Source organism: Cebidichthys violaceus, unplaced genomic scaffold (genome assembly GCF_023349555.1).
Source record: "Cebidichthys violaceus isolate CVI_PGR_0920_01 unplaced genomic scaffold, fCebVio1.0.p SCAF_100, whole genome shotgun sequence".
Taxonomy (NCBI): Eukaryota; Metazoa; Chordata; class Actinopteri; order Perciformes; family Stichaeidae; genus Cebidichthys; species Cebidichthys violaceus.
In genome coordinates this window covers 395,319-412,210 of record NW_027176264.1, presented here as the reverse complement: position 1 = coordinate 412,210, position 16,892 = coordinate 395,319, and the positions used below count along the sequence as shown (strand labels likewise).

Here is a 16,892-nt window from a genome sequence, read left to right as displayed (position 1 = left end):
CTGCAGCTCACCTCTTTCAGTGTTGCTCCTCCTCTCAGTGAGGGAGGGGTGGAGGAAGTATTCAGATCCTTAACTGAAGTAAAAGTACTAATACCACACTGTGAAAAGTTAAAGTCTTGAATTGAAAACTTACTTTTATATCTCATGGTTCTGCATTAATGTGTGTATTGAATTTTAACTCCTTTATATCCTGTTGGTTTGATTTATCTACATCACTGCATCATATTCTATAAGATCATCATATGTTTGTATCTCTATAAAGAACAAACAGCCTGTTTTCAGCTTTGGGACGATGCATTTTCCAGCTGATCCAAGAGGCTTTTTAAAGAGTTTATTTATCTGAAGGAGGATTTTCTCAACACATAAAGGAACACTTCATCCTTCAGTTTATCACAAACATTCAACATCAACACATCTGGAGATATGTGGTTTTTACTTGGACAGGAAGGGGATGAAAAACTGTCATCTGAGAAGAAACTAAAGGAGTCAGACAAAAGTAGTAAAAAGTATAAAGGTGAGTCTACACAAACTCTTCTTCTTCTCCTCCTCCTGCAGGTGTCTTCCTGATCCAAACATCTGAAGTTTCTGAAACTGAACAGATCTTTTAAAAAAACATGTTTTTTGTTCCTTATTCCGACCACAAACACACAGATCTTAACAACCAGCTTTTTTTTGTGTGAAAACTTTTATTCTGAAAAGATGAATTTCAACATATAAAATCAGTCCATGTCGGCTGCGTGATCTGGACGTGTCGCTGATCCTCTGAAACAGTTTGTTCCTCAGACTGCAGCTTCTTCACAGGAAACACGGAACTCAAACAAACTTTGCTGTTGTCACATGTAGAAAAAATGAAAACCTCACAGAGGATGGAAACAATGGAACACGCATAACAGACACTAAATCCACAGTCTGTAGCGTCTCTTGCAGCTGAAGAATCGTCCATGCAGCAGCAGCAGCAGCAGCATCCTCAGTGGGCGTTCTTGGAGCAGCAGCTATGCAGGAAGTTTTTGAAGAACTTCCTGAACTCGGTGTTGAAGACGGTGTAGATGACGGGGTTGAGAGCGCTGTTGACGTAGCCGAGCCACGTCACCACGCTCATCAGGGCCGGTGGGACGTGGCAGTCCTGACAGCGAGCTCGCATCGTGTGGAGGACAAAGAAGGGAGTCCAGCAGAACAGGAAGGCACCTGCAGGAAGAAGAAGAAGAAGAAGAAGAAGAAGAAGAAGAAGAAGAAGAAGAAGAAGAAGAAGAAGAAGAAGAAGAAGAAGAAGAAGAAGAAGAAGAAGAAGAAGAAGAAGAAGAAGAAGAAGAAGAAGAAGAAGAAGAGTTTGCCTTGTAAGAAAGAAACACCAAGAATTTCACTTTTCACTACCATCTGACCAACTTAATTACAAACTACTAATTTATCTATTAACCCTCCGATCTGACCCTGGATAGATTACTGAGCCCTCCTGGCCTTCAACTACATAAAATACACACACAAACCATGAAGAGACTCAAGATAACCACAAAGAATCATAAAATGACTACAAAAAGACAACAAAAAACAAAACAACTACAAAGAGGTACAAAACAACTACAACGAGATACAAAACAACTACAAAGACATGAAAAAGAGGTGCATAGACACTCAAAACTATGAAAAAGACCAAAACAAATATGAAGAGACACAAAACAACCACAAAATACTTAAACAACTAGGAATAGTAGCAAAACAGCCACAAAAAGACTAAAACGACTACAATTTTTAAAAAAAGCAACTACAAAGAGACACAAAATAACTGCAAAGATACACAAAACATCTATAAAAACACTAAAACAACTAGGAATACACAGAAAACAACCACAAAGTGACAAAACAGCCAGAGAGTGAGACAAAACAACTACAATGAGATACAATACAACTACAAAGAGATACAAAACAACTACAAAGAGATACAATACAACTACAAAGAGATACAAAGCAACTACAACAAGATACAAAACAACTACAAAGAGGTACAGAACTACTACAAAGAGATACAAAATGACCACGAAGGGACACAAAACAACCACAACATAATCACAAAACAACCACAAAAAGACTAAAACAACTACAAATTAACAAAAAATCATCAAAGTCAGATACAAAACAATCACAAAGTGACACAAAAGAACTACAAAGAGATACAAAACAACTACAAAGAGATACAAAACAACCACAAAGAGACTAAAACAACTATGAATAAACACAAAACAACCACAAAGAGACTCATCACAACTGCAAGGAGGCACAAAACAACTACAGAAAGAGGCTAACCAACTATAAAATGTATGTGTCTTGCTCCTGTGTGGGAGGGGTGGTTGGATCTTTTTCATGTCTGTGCCCAGAATGTCTCATAATCATGTATCTAACCCAGCTACCAATGCCAACTTGCAATTCAGACCTACTAACAGGATGCCACCTAATTGTCAGATTAGCTAATGAGGCACAGCTTCACCTTCCAACTGACCTACCAGCCTAACTTCCCTACCGGTTCACCAACTTGCTATCTAAGCACCAATTTACCTGCCTACCGACAAATCTCCCTATTTCTCTACCTGTCACTCTACCAACCAAAATTACAGAAAAACAAACAAGTTTACTTGTAAATTGATTTTTATTCTCAATGAAGATCCCTGAGAGGATCATAACACCAAAGAACTGCATTATTTAATCTGATTCTGTTCATTCAGAAACCAGATCAGTTTGATTCATGCAAAATATTTTATTGGTCAGACATTTTGCAACTGAGTCACTGTATTTATATTGTTAAGTCCCTCTCTCAGGTCGCGTTACTTAACTGTCAGATGAGCTAACGAAGCAGAGATTCGTGAGAACTACCTGCACACTGAAAATCGTGTCTGGCCAAGCTTTACGTAATAATTGGATTTTAGATTAGGGAGCTGCAGGATTAGCTGCAATGTGCTAAAGGGAAGCACTTCCGCGTATTAGAACCAACACTGAACGCTATTAATAGGACGACCTTTTCTAACTGATGTGTTAGTGCCTCTGACCCGACATCAGAGGTGGAGATGAGGCGTTCAGGAGGTACGACCATGGCCTATGACCAGACATGTAAAGGTTGAGGCGAGCTGTTGAGGTACCTGCAGCATAACTTTTTAATGATTTTGAAGTCGCCATATTGGATACGGCCGTTGCCATGGTGTTGTTTTTTGCAACCTATGAACGGAGGTGACCATATTTAGACTGCGGAGGAGTGACGCAAAGAGGCTGTATACGTCTCAGGTAGCGGCAGCGACCTGTCAATCACAGTAGCCCCGCCCCTAAAGTATACCCTGCTTTATGGTCTGTTTGACTCTAAATGGAGCATAATGTACTAAATGAACATCATGCTGTATTGAAGAAGACTGTAAACTAGAGATTGAGACCATAAACTCATGTTTACAATGTTTACTGAGGGAATAAATCAAGAGAGAAGTAGAGTTATTTTAGACTAGACTTCTATACTTTCAGACTTCTTTTTGCAACCGAAGGAGTCGCCCCTGCTGGTCAGTAGAGAGAATGCGAGTTTAAAGACACTTCCGCATCGACTTCACTCAGCAGTGATATGACGTGAGTGAACTCACCCACAACGACAGGAAGCACCTTCATGGCCTTCCTCTCCCGGCTGTTGATCTTGGCCGTCTTCCTCCGGCGAGGGTCCGGGTTGAACCTGATCTCCGCGAAGCTTACGGTCGGCACGAGGCCGTCCCTGTACTCTGACGAGTGGAAGGGCTTGTCCGGGGACGGGAAGGCGGTCGGCCCGTCTGGATTATCCGTCATTTCCCGCTCTATGATGGGCGGCAGCGGCGGCGGCAGCGAGGCCAGCGGCGGCAGCGAGGCGGCGGCCTCCTGCAGCTTGCGGCAGGCCTGGATGCTGCTCTTCAGCTTGGCTTTCCGCGCCTCCTCCCAGCGCCGCAGGCCGCGGAACATGCCGCAGTACAGCAGCAGCATGATGGGACACGGGATGAAGAAGGAGCACACGGACGAGTACAGGACGTAGTCGTCGTTCTCCAGTTTACACTCGGTGGGGTCGCGACCCGGCACGTTGTTGATGCCGAACATGATGGGCGAGGCCACCGCCAGGGCCACGATCCAGGTGGCCGACAGCAGCACCGTCTGCCGCAGGTCCACGTGCTTCCTGTTGTAGTTGAGAGGGATTAAGACGGCGATGAACCTGCAACAATAAGGGAGAGTTTACGATCGGCTGAAATAACAAACTGACTGGACAAACTGTGGAATGTATTCATGATATTCATTTAAAATGTTTGTCACGTTAGTGTTTATGGCATTTTTTTGAATTCTCTTTTGTTTTTTGTTCTTTGGAAATAAATATTAAAAAGAGTCTGACATCCTGCCCCCTAGAGGCTACAGGGTTCATTACAGCCACAATACTAACACAAAACATCCTGATGATTTAGATATTCTTTAGGCTCTTCTCATTTCTCGACTTTTTGCGCCTCCTCGTGTCACCTGGAAATCGATCTTTTACGATGTTTCAATCTCTGGAGGAGCTACAAGCGAGGATACAACGGTGCATCCTTTGCGGAAGTCTTTTCTGCACCTGCTGGTGCACTGCCGGAATGTCGGATTTTTCCTCGCCTCCTCTGTTCTGCATCTCTAATGGACTAGACTAAGGCGTGAGGAGAAGAGGCGAGGAAAGGAATCCAGGAGAACAAACTGGGAAAAGGGAAACGCCCTCAGAGCCAGCACCAGTCTTTCTTCTTTGCTCAGGTCGACATTACTCCATTATGTCTCTACGTGCTGCTATATTAATGCTCTGAATCCCTGTATATTGCACTTTTAAAATGTAAAGGGGTTCATCCTCTGGGGAGCAGGAACATTATGAGGAAATGTCAGCATGTTAGCTTGAGGTATGCAGGTGGCGCTACTTTTCAACAGGATATATATTGGACTTATGGACAGAAGACTTCTGACTGACTGATAGAACTTAATAACAGTCACTTCATTCAGAGGCTCCTCTGGATCAGCCCCCCCCTCGGGCCCCTGGTCCTCTGTAGTAATCCATCCCTCAATGGCAGCAGGTCATCAGTCAGTTTGCTGTTAAACCCATCCAACCTGCAGAGGGACCAGAAGCCCGTGGCCCGGTGGACTCTCTGCAGACCATCAGGATCCGCTGAATTATTCCGAATCTTAAACCTCTAACTGCTGCCGGCGGCTACAAAAAGCTTCGGCTCATCACCATCAGTCCACGTTAGCTTCACTGCCTCCATCAGTCTCTGACCTAATCGTAGTTTATCTGGAGTCGCGACATCAGATTTGAGGAGCAGCTCTGATGTTTTCATCCGTCAACATCAGCCGACAGTTCGGATAATCTCATTGCGTCAAGCTAACGAGCGCAGAGCGAAGCCGGCTGTTAATCACCGCGGACGCAGCCTCCGATTTTTCTTCTTTTGGATCTTTTAAAATGTCATCGTCATATTTCCACATGAGAGGGAACCGTCTGACCCCAACGATTTTTCGGGTGGAGAGCTGAAACTCTCAGCGAGGTGTCCGGTAGGTCTGTGGTTCAGGAGTAATCGGCTGGTCGACCTGATTAAAATGTGATGAAAAACTCCGGTGAGGAGTTACGGCTGACCTTTGACTCTTCAGTCTCTCTTCAGGTTTTTGTTTCTGCTGCAAAGCTGCAGATTTTGCAACTTCACTTCGGAAAGTGTGATGTAAAACAGCTCTGGTGAAACATTCACTCAGATCTTTTTTTTTTTTTAGGTTTTCTGGATTAATTCATGAACTTTAAACCCGAGCAATGACTGAATCTGTTTTTACTTATACAGGCAGAATGTCGGTCTGCCTGTTTGAATCTTTAATCGCAAACACTAATAATTACCAAGAGAAGTTTTATAAAGTCTGACCTTTAAATTATTTATTTATTTACTTACTTACTTATTTGTTTATTTATTCAGAAATTCATTTATTTGTATTAATATATATATATTAGTAAATTTTACTTGATATCATTAGTACCTTTTTAATTTAAATGTGATTCTTATTTTTTTTAATACAAATGTTGTTCTTCTCTTTATTTTATTTTGTTCCATTAAAGTGATGAACATGTTGATGCATCAATAATTATATTCCAGTAATATTATATATTTATATGTATATAATTTTTCTCTGAAATGAACTATTTTGCATAATGAATATTTTTAGTTTTTGGTACTTTAAGTATATTTTGATGCTTTTGTACTTTAATTAAAGTAAGATTTTGAATGCGGGACTTCTAATTGTAAGAGTGTTTTTACACTGTGGTAGTATTACTTAAACAAAGATCAGAGTACTTCTCCCACCACTGACTACAGAGTACAAACCGCTTAAAAACTTGCAGCAGGTCGAGCGTCAGACGGACGACTGCTGATATCAGCATTTAAGTCCTGTTTTCACAGACTGACCGGCTGAATGGTGGCGTGTACCTGTGCAGGTGAGCACTGACCTGTCGATGCTGATGGCGCAGAGGTTGAAGATGGAGGCGGTGCACAGCATCACGTCCATGGTCATCAGGCCGTCACAGACGGTGGTGCTGAGGGTCCACACGCCGCCCTGGAACTGAAAGAAACACGCTCAGTACGTTCACTCGAATGCAACATTAACATACAAACTATGCACACAACAAACATAAATAAAGTCAAATAAAATGCAAAAACACTGAAATAACACATAAGTAAATAAATAAATACACTAATGCAAATAAATAATAAATACTGCAATAATAAAATAATACTTTTAGAAAATATAAATGTCAATAAATGCACACATATATTAAGTGTATAAATTATACACAAATAGACAAAATATGAATACATAATCTATAAACATGCAAATTTACAAAACATGAATAAATACATACCTACAAATTTAATAAAAGTACAAATGAACAAATAAATAACATAAATAAAGCTAATAAAATAATCCATTTAAAAAGTAAATCCTTTAAAAATCTGAATGATATAAAACAAATAAATGCATTCATGCAAATGAAAATGATGTGAATAAAATACTTCAATGAGCATATGAACACAAATTAAATAAATACAAATATAAAATACCCTCTAAAAAAACAAAATTTACCCCAAAGACATGAATATATATATATTAAAAAAATTGTAATATCTCTTTTCATGTACTTCCATGTACTTATGTGCAGTATTTTGACGTCGTAGTTTTACTACTTTTACCTCAGTAAAGTTCTTCATCATACTTCTATATAATAAATCTATAACAATTTAATTACTTTAGTTTTTGAAGTCAAATGTTTGTCGGACAATAAAAACAAAAACAGTTTGAATTACAAAACAGACAAAAGATAAACTGTGAGGAGGAAACAACATGATGAATGGATTAAAAAACAAACAAAAGAATGAAGGGAAGCTAACAAACACGGACAGGTTGTCATTGTGTTTTGTGAGGCCCCTTTAGCTGACCTCAGGAGGAATGTACAGTGTGTGTGTCTGTTGTTCTCTGATGAACAAAGACTGACAGCACAAGTGTTCATTAAGTGTTCATTTACATTCATTCAAAGTGGATCTCGTTAATGAATAAGAGGATTTCCTGCCTCCATCAGTCCGTTTGTGATCGCTGCGAAAAATAGCTAAAGGTTAATTAATTAATGACGATAAAGAAAATAGTAAATAACATCAATTATGAAATGTTCGTGTCACTCTGCTGCAGTCAGAGGTCATTCTGAGTCCGCTCAGTGATGTCACAGGAGGGGGCGGAGCTTCACCGAAGGGTACGCTGGAGTTCAGCGACAGTTCACTGATTTTAAAACTCAGAATAAATTATAAATTATTATATTATATTATAAATGATACACTTTCAAAGGAAAATATGAATAAATAATTAATAAACAAACAAATATATATAAATGAATAAACTAAATAAATACATAAATAACTAAATAATTAAAATGCAAATAAATAAAAAATAAAAAACAAACATTAAAAATCATGAAAATATCGAAGAAAAACAAGGAAATTAACTATATAATGAAAATGAAAAAATAAGTGAATAAATACATAACTGCGTATGTACATAAATCATGAAAAAAATGTGTATATATATATATATATATATATATATATATATATATATATATATATGTCTATACCTGTGAATTTTACAAAAAAGCACGAAAGCATCACTTAAGGTCTTTAAAGGTATTTTTAAGGAATGGAATTCCTATTCCTATTAAATTCCTATTAAAAACTCCACAAGGAAACAAAACTAAGCTCTTAAAAATACCTAAATATGTTACAATTAATGAATTGCCCCCTTTAAAAAAAACGATTAAAACATAATTATTAACGGATCAATTAAAGTAATGAAGGTATTCAGCTTCGTAGGGACAGTTTTCCTGTCGACTGAAGTTCTGAATCATTTTTTGATGACCTTAATGGAAATAGATGAAAACCAAACAACAACCTCCATTCAAGGTCGCGTGTCTTTGAGCGTTTGAAGGCAAAACATGATCTTCACCGGCAGTGAAGGCCGGCTTCTAGGTCGGCATAGAGGACGCGTCGTGCTCAGAATATAATGGAGTTACACCACCATTCAGAAAACCACTTCATCTGCTGAAGAGCTTTGATGACTGTGTGATTGAGTCAAAGTAAGTGGCCCTTTAATTGAGATGGCTTCGTCACCTTAGTTATTTTAAATTTAAAATATTCAAACGTTTAAGCCAATATCAACAAGAAGCTGTAGAGAGAGATCAAAATGATTTACAGTTCTTTGACAACTGAGCAAACTCAATTTGCTGTTGAAGAACATGTGATGCGGTCGAAAGCACTAGGACAAGTAAGTAAACCTTGATTTGATATCGTTTCATCTGATAGTTGGAGCTGTTACATTTGTGTGCAGTAAAATAATATGAGCTCTTTGACTGATCCTTTTAACCAGCATTAAAACTCCTAAATTCCTGCATTAAAAAATGTAATTAAATGTTCTAAACTCAATATTCAGATCATGAAAGGACCCGTCATTGAGGCAGATATATTGACAGAAATGGGAATGTAATATTAATAAGTATATTTTCATAAATGTATAATAATCACCTGAAAGTAAGAATTGTTAGCTTAGAATGAGCCGTTTATATCTACATGGGCCACCTTGGATGTTTCTACGGTGGCCCAGAACGGACAAACCAGACACCGATGGCTCTACTTAAGGCCATTCACCACCACTAGAGGCCGCTAACTCCTACACACCTCCCCTTTAATATAGTGGCAAACAACTGTCGTCTATGTAAAGATATAGTCATAGTGGCGTAACGTCTACCTGAGCTGAGAATGAGTGTCTTTCTCCCTCTGAGTGTGTTGTTATCGGAGCTTCTCTTTCCTTTGTTGACATAAACGGGTCGTGCTTTTAGTGCATGTGAGCGTGCACGACTGGTTAGCTCACGGCCGCCGCTCTGCACTGCGCTAATACGGTGGTAACAGCTGATAACGCCTTTGCCGACAAATGGCATCATGGTGGAAGCGAATCGCCCGCCCTCCGGTTCCCCCTCAAGTAGACACTGTTAGCGCTGTTAGCACTGTTAGCGCTGTTAGTACTGTTAGCGCTGTTAGCACTGTTAGCGCTGTTAGAACTGTTAGCACCGATAGCTGTCGCCATGTTGAGAGCCGTGTGGAGGCAAAAGATTTGCTCGAAATTCTGTACTGAGCGCCTTTCAGTACAAGTACAACAGTATTAGCATCAAAAACTACTTAAAGTACCAAAAGTAGAAGTACTCATGCCAAATAGCCCATTTCAGAAACAGATTTTTAAAAGTTAATGCACAGCAAGTGGGTCATTATTTTGAAATGAACCCTGCAAGGGTGAGTATTCTATATACAGGGTAGTTTAATCTATAATAACAATTCAGAATTTTTTAGTTGATTTATATTTCATATTAATAGAAGTAAAAAGTAGCAAAACTCAAGTACAAGCATCTCAAAATTGTACTTCAGAGGCTGTAAAAGTGAGATAAATGGTTTTATTTATTAGTTATGAGGCTCACAAAGAGGCTCATCGTCGTTATCACTTTCATCGTAAACCTCACAGATGTCACTGTGTTCCTGTTATCTGATGTGACGCCTTCAAAATTCTAATAAAATGCAAATTATTTTATCATCTTTAATTCTACGTGTTTATATATTTCATTATAAATATTCATTTTCAAGTAATCCTAGTTATGTCAAAAAAGAAAATCCATATTTGAAGCTGACAAGAGACTCAAAAAGACGAGACATACAAAAACGTCATAATCTGAGTACAAAGAAGTTCAACCTTCAGCAGGTTATGAACGCCTGTGATCGTTTAACCCCCTCGTTGAGCAGAAGCAGCATATGAAAATTTAATAAATTCTTTATAACCAGATATAAAGTGTTTGTAAATGTATTTGTCTACAACTTAAACATCTCCTGTAACACCAGCAGAATATAAAGTAATGAAAATTTGCTCCACATTTGCTGCAACATTAAAGCGATAAAGACATTAAAGCATACAAAAATTACAACACAGTAATATAATGTAGATTATTCTCAAATAATGAGTACTTTTGGTACTTGTGTGTGTATTTTGATCCTTTTACTTGAGTGAAATTGTGAATCCATGACTTGTAGTATTGCTACTTTTCCTCACCACAATGTTATTTATTGCACCTATATATTTCTATTTGTTTACTTGTTTATCAACGTTTAATCACATTTTTATGAACACAAATGAATCACAGCTGATGCAAACCGTCCTCTCTTTTAGGTTCAGGTTCTTATTGATCCCATGTGAAATAAAAACTTTTAATTCTAATAAACAATAAAGCGCGTCCTCTTATCCCTGTTCTTATTGCTTTTCTCATCACTTTTAATGTCTTCTGTTGGGTTTAAATAGTTTTTTTTTATGTTTTTAATATCGGCTTGCTGCTAAAAAGAATTCCCTCAGTAAAGATCTGGTCATAAAGTCACAGGATGAAGATGTACCTGTTGTGACCATCTAAAAAAAGGAATTCTTAATACATTTTCTTTACATTAAAATCACATTAAATTACTAATACAGTACCATATTGAGTACGGTACTTTAATGGGATGGTTAATGGATACATTAATGTTTTTTTTATATGTCAAGGGGTTTAAAACAACTTATACAAAATAAATATTAGCCTTAAAATGAACCATGAGCCAAATGTGCTGGTTTACCTGCATGGTTTAAAGGACTTTTAAGGTGTAGAAGCTCTTACCAACCCCTGACCAAATGACATGACCGTAATCCTTTAATTTAGACCTTAAAATATCCGTTTCTGTCACGACTTCCGGGCTTTTAAATTCCTTTTGAGAGATTTTTAACCATTTAAGAACTTGATATATCACGATACCCCATTAAAACGCCCTAATGTACTGAGCTAGACGACACATAACAGAGAAAACATCTGTCTAATGTTTTTTGTCAGCAGCAGCTAATTAATGTTAATTACTGGGAAAGTCATGCACCCTTTAGAATTTACATAATTTGATCATTAAGGCGTTTTAAAGGGGTTATGTGAAATTTAATGGAACATTTCAGATTCATGTGTAAAGTGGGAACAATGTCAAGCACCCCTTAGATAAAGATGTGTATAAAGGTTATTGCTTTTCTAAATGAATGGACAAATTAAGGGAACTCATGGTCACCTTAATTTAAAGGTGTTTGGTGTAATTTCAGCGGTAGATTAAGGATTATTTGGGTCATTTAAAGGTTTTTAGAGTAAAAGTACCCTGAACTCAAACTAACGTGTATAATATGTCCACAGACAGCGTGGTGCGGTTGATCTCACCTCGGAGTAGACGAAGAGCGGCAGCACGAGCACCGCGAGCATCAGATCCGCCACCGCGAGACTGACGATGAAGTAGTTGGTGGTGGTCTTCAGCGCCTTCTCGGTGAACACGCTCAGACACACCAGCAGGTTCCCGCAAATGATCACCACGATCAGCAGCACGCCGAACAACAGAGCCGGCACATTGTGTTCCCCCGCGGCACCTTTTGGAGCCGCCGCCGCCGCCGCCGCCGCCGCCGCGCTCAGGTTGGCCGCCATCTCCGCCGCGGCTCCTCCGCTCCGTCCCCGGTCCGAGCCACAGCAGCGTGGCCAGCGGGCTCTCATGAAGGCCGGGCCGGACTCCGGTTCCCGCACTGTGGTCTCATCATGTTGTCACAGAGTCAAGACTCTAACATGGAGCTCCAGAGCGCTCCTGTGCGCACTTTACGCAAACAAACTCCGCGTAAAACCGGATGGAAACAGGTGGAGTTTGGTTTTATCCTCAAAATAAACACACGCATTTACACCACTAACTCATAATTGTTAAACAAGTGATCATAAAGTTATATTTGTCCTCTTGAGGAGGAACATTTTGAGAAGATGTCAAAACAGATTTGATCAAAAGCGCAATAAAAATCCTCAAATCATTAGAAAGTGGAGGAGGAAGTCTCCTCTGTTAAAAGCTGAAGAGTGACGACCAAGCGGGGCGTCTCTGCGGTCAAACCGCGGTGAGTGTGTTGGACTGCGGGCGTTTTCAGCTCCGGTTTACCTGCAGCCTGCTCAAGGCCACTGGGGCCAAATTAGCCGATTAAAGCCGCTTATCAGCTGCGCTTTACGGTGTCCTTCAGTCCTTGAGCTCCAGCAGGAGATAGTCCGTCCATCTGACTGTCTGCCAGTCTGTCCCTCTGTCCGTGTGTGGCGCGCGCGTGTGTGAGAGAGGAGACGAGCGCCCGCTGCAAAAAATATCCACAACTTAATTTAACAGTTAATTAAAGAGGGCAGAGAGGTGCAGCAAAATGAAGCGAATATATATATATATATATATATATATATATATATATATATATATATATATATATATATATATATATATTACACAATATAATATAATGAAATATAGGGTGCACATAACTTTATACGGCATTATTTCACTTTAGAGGTGTAATTAAAGGGATTTTTTTTACATTCATGGTAGATTAGGATTATGACACATGATTATACACAGATTATGAGTGCTTCACAATAGACATTTTTTTTTTTACTGTGCTTCAGTTTTCATGTCTGGTGGTTTGTGTGCTCATAATCTGTTCATTAATTTGGAAAACAGGACAACTAAACCCCTTCATTTTCAGTGGCTTTAATTAACAAGTAAATTACTCCTTAAAATGGACCAAAAAGCATGAAAGCAATCCCTGAATATTCACTTTATTTAAAATGTAGGTCATTTAAGAGAGTTTTTTTTATTTACACCTTTTAAACATCTTTAAACCATTGAAATAAACTATTAACCATCTTCAGCTTCATTAAGATGAAAATTCAGGTATGTTTTTAATGTTACATGGTTTATTTGGTTTATGTTCTTCTGCCAATTCAAAACTGCTTAAATCAATGCCAATAATTCAGGTAAACTCCTTTAATATTTAATATTCAAACAATGTGACAGAAGACACAGAAGTCATGTAAAGAGGCCACTTGTGCATCATTTATTACTAGATGTGAAGTGAAATAAAGTTTAAACCAAAGCCTCTTTAGAATCAACGATTTTCAAAGTAGAAGTCTTCAATACTTTTGGAGAGATTTGGAGGTTTGAACAGGTTGACATTTTTTGTAGTGCAGAGTGAAGGACTAAACTGAGCAGGGAGCTGCAGGGTGTACAGGAGGAATCCCCCCCCCCCTCACATCATGGAGGCTGATTACAACCTGAGTGAAACTATAAACCATTTTCTATAGTTACAATTTCATGTTGCGGACATTTTATATGATAATTTACGTATCACAGCATTGTCTTAAACATAACAAGTGCACCAGAATACCAGTTTAAAATGCTGCTAGCGTCCCCAAGAGGCTGCAGTGTTCATTAAAGCTGCAATGGAAACAAACAATATGAAGACCAAAGCAAAGGTCACTAGCTTTTAATCATAATCAATACCAAATACTTCAGTGACCGTGTGGTTGTTTGCATCTTAAAAGTGTTGATACATGACTAGGGTGGTTGCAGAGTGGTTTCTGGCGTTGATACATGGCTAGGGTGGTTGCACAGTGGTTTTTGGTGTTGATACATGGCTAGGGTGGTTGCACAGTGGTTTTTGGTGTTGATACATGACTAGGGTGGTTGCACAGTGGTTTCTGGCGTTGATACATGACTAGGGTGGTTGCACAGTGGTTTCTGGCGTTGATACATGGCTAGGGTGTTGCACAGTGGTTTCTGGCGTTGATACATGACTAGGGTGGTTGCACAGTGGTTTCTGGCGTTGATACATGGCTAGGGTGGTTGCACAGTGGTTTTTGGTGTTGATACATGACTAGGGTGGTTGCACAGTGGTTTCTGGTGTTGATACATGACTAGGGTGGTTGCACAGTGGTTTCTGGTGTTGATACATGACTAGGGTGGTTGCACAGTGGTTTTTGGTGTTGATACATGACTAGGGTGGTTGCACAGTGGTTTTTGGTGTTGATACATGACTAGGGTGGTTGCACAGTGGTTTCTGGTGTTGATACATGGCTAGGGTGGTTGCACAGTGGTTTTTGGTGTTGATACATGGCTAGGGTGGTTGCACAGTGGTTTCTGGTGTTGATACATGACTAGGGTGGTTGCACAGTGGTTTCTGGTGTTGATACATGACTAGGGTGGTTGCACAGTGGTTTCTGCCGTTGATTCATGACTAGGGTGGTTGCACAGTGGTTTCTGGCGTTGATACATGGCTAGGGTGGTTGCAGAGCGGTCTTGTTTAATACAGGGAACAAACAATGGTCTCCTGGCTGAAAGATCGCTGGTTGTAAGTCCTGTATTTGTTGGACACATCTCCCTCCATGCCAGCCCACAGTAAGCGGTCTGTCATCATTTAAAACTACGTAACTAGCTCTGACCGTTGCATTGTACATGGATACATTTAATTTGTGTCCAACTTTTCATTGGTGTTGTTTTCCCTTATGTTTTGGTTGTTAGCATACCGCCACTGTGCTTTTACTTGAATTAGCATAACAAAATAAAACAGTAGGAATGACAGAAATATTAGACGTTTCAATTGTGAAAGTTCACAGTTCCTTCCGTTAAAAAATAAGAGTCTCCTCCAGTTGTCTAACAGGAGGCTAAAAATAGGTCACGCTGAGTCCCTGAGGGAAAACGCACCGATCAAGCCGACAGGCTGTCGGTCTCCTCCGCTTCGTGGTTTATGTTAATCTGACGTATGAACGGGTGTTAAAGAGTCCATAGGATTCACATTCAAAACGTTTGGATGGGTGTCGGAGCTCAGCTGCTGTTTTAACTCAGTCAATCAGAAATCATCGCTGCAGGCCAGACTTAACGTCTGAACATCAGTCTGCCTCTCAGGAAACACAAGCTGTGATGAAATGAAATGATGCAGTCACATGACCTCACCTGTTTCCAGGTGACACTGTCTTGGTGCAACGTCCTCAGTGTTTTTCTAAAATCAGAGCAGTGATTTGAAGGAAACTAACTTTGATATGCTTTCGATTTGTATTCTTCTTATGATTAAAACACGTGACGGAATAGTCGTAAATGCCAGTTTTGTGTTCACATACAACTACATCTGATTACAGTTTAATTCTCAGTGTTGCTCAGTCAGCCAGTATTTTCACATGTCATTTTCATACTGCCGCTGCCCTCCAGTTTGCTCCAGGATCCAACAGATGCTTAAACATCCTCTTCCTCACCCTCCTGCCTGTGGCTGAGAGCAGAAGGAGCAGAGTAAAGAAAAGAGGAGGGAGCTTCATTGCCGCTTAGTCTCATGATATAATTCCTTTTCAGCAACGTAAACAGCTACAACTTGAGCGTCACTGTTGACTTTTAGCTCTTGTAACACTCTTCTTCCCAGAACCTGAAATTTAATGAGAAACAACAGCAGGACTTCATGTTTTTGCTTTGTTTGGTCAGAGAGTGACTTCAGAGGTTCTGAGGAGGCGTTGACCTGATGTTGTTATTGATTTTCTATCAGGTGTTCTCTGAATCTGGGTCCCTGCTGAGGCTGACACAAACCGCTGCAAAGTTAGCTCGATGCAAAGAGCCACAATAGCCACATTCATGGAAAACGCGACCATTGGATATCTCTTAATCACATAAAGAACCCCGTCAAGGACCACTGGATCCTCCTCATGTAAGGCTCTCTGAGTGAGTTTCAGCGGTCCTTACAGAGCTTGTCGTTTTTCTTGAAGAGCCTTGAAGGTGGTTCCACTGGTTCTTGAGGAGGTTCCGGTGGTTCTTCAAGGACCACTGTAACTTTTTCAAGGAAAACCATTATCCTACTCAAGGACCAATGGATTAACTTATACAATCAGGAATCCTTCAACTCTTTTAAAAGACCACTGCACTGGGAACCACCTCAAGGACTACAAGACTTCCTCAACGTTCACTGACCCCATCTTACGGACCATTAAAACTACATTACGGAGCCACAAAACATCCTTGAAGACCATGGGACCTGCTCAAGAACCCACAAAATCACCCGAAGGACCAGTGGAGCCTTGTCAATGACCACTACAACTTTTTTTAGGACTGCTAAAAACCTCGTGAAGGACCCTTACAACCTAATGAGGGTGCCAGTACCATGTTACCACTAGGATCTTCAAGGACCAGTAGAACCTTGTTAAGGATAACTAGGACCCATTGAAACCACTTATACTACACCTATTCTAAAGAACCAATAGGACATTGAGGGTCCCTAGGTACCACCTAAAGGACCACTAGAGATCCTCAACGTTCACTGAAATCATGCCGGGGACCATTGGAACCACTTTTACAAAAAGGACCCCTGTAACTCTTCTCAAAGACCATTGTGACATTGAGGTTCCCTGGGAAACACCTCAAGGTCCCCTAGAGTTCCTCAATATTTACTGAAACCATCTCAGGGACCAT

General features: G+C 39.9%; 1 protein-coding gene across 2 annotated transcripts; it reads right to left on the bottom strand.

Annotated features, from left to right (window-relative positions):
• Positions 1 to 749: 749 nt before the first annotated feature.
• LOC137886146 (D(4) dopamine receptor-like) lies at positions 750 to 15,231 on the bottom strand. 2 transcript variants are annotated; one of them, XM_068728444.1, is made up of 6 exons: positions 15,214 to 15,231; positions 12,554 to 12,576; positions 11,822 to 12,014; positions 6,473 to 6,585; positions 3,609 to 4,198; positions 750 to 1,185 (listed from the first exon to the last, which is right to left on the bottom strand). In XM_068728444.1, the coding sequence occupies exons 1-6, from the start codon at positions 15,229 to 15,231 to the stop codon at positions 968 to 970; spliced, it is 1,155 nt and encodes a 384-aa protein (XP_068584545.1). In that variant the 3' UTR covers positions 750 to 967. The 2 variants fall into 2 exon arrangements, with proteins under 2 accessions (XP_068584545.1, XP_068584537.1); XM_068728436.1 differs by lacking the exons at positions 12,554 to 12,576; positions 15,214 to 15,231 and having other exon boundaries at positions 11,822 to 12,145.
• Between the last annotated feature and the right edge of the window lie 1,661 nt (positions 15,232 to 16,892).

Excerpts from the sequence above, each read along its gene's own strand:
- LOC137886146 (XM_068728436.1), bottom strand. The coding sequence starts at position 12,145 with ATGAGAGCCCGCTGGCCACGCTGCTGTGGCTCGGACCGGGGACGGAGC. Across the intron at positions 6,586-11,821 it reads CGCTCTTCGTCTACTCCGAG|TTCCAGGGCGGCGTGTGGAC; the intron begins GTGAGATCAACC and ends TGTTTCTTTCAG. Across the intron at positions 1,186-3,608 it reads GGTGCTTCCTGTCGTTGTGG|GTGCCTTCCTGTTCTGCTGG; the intron begins GTGAGTTCACTC and ends TTCTTCCTGCAG.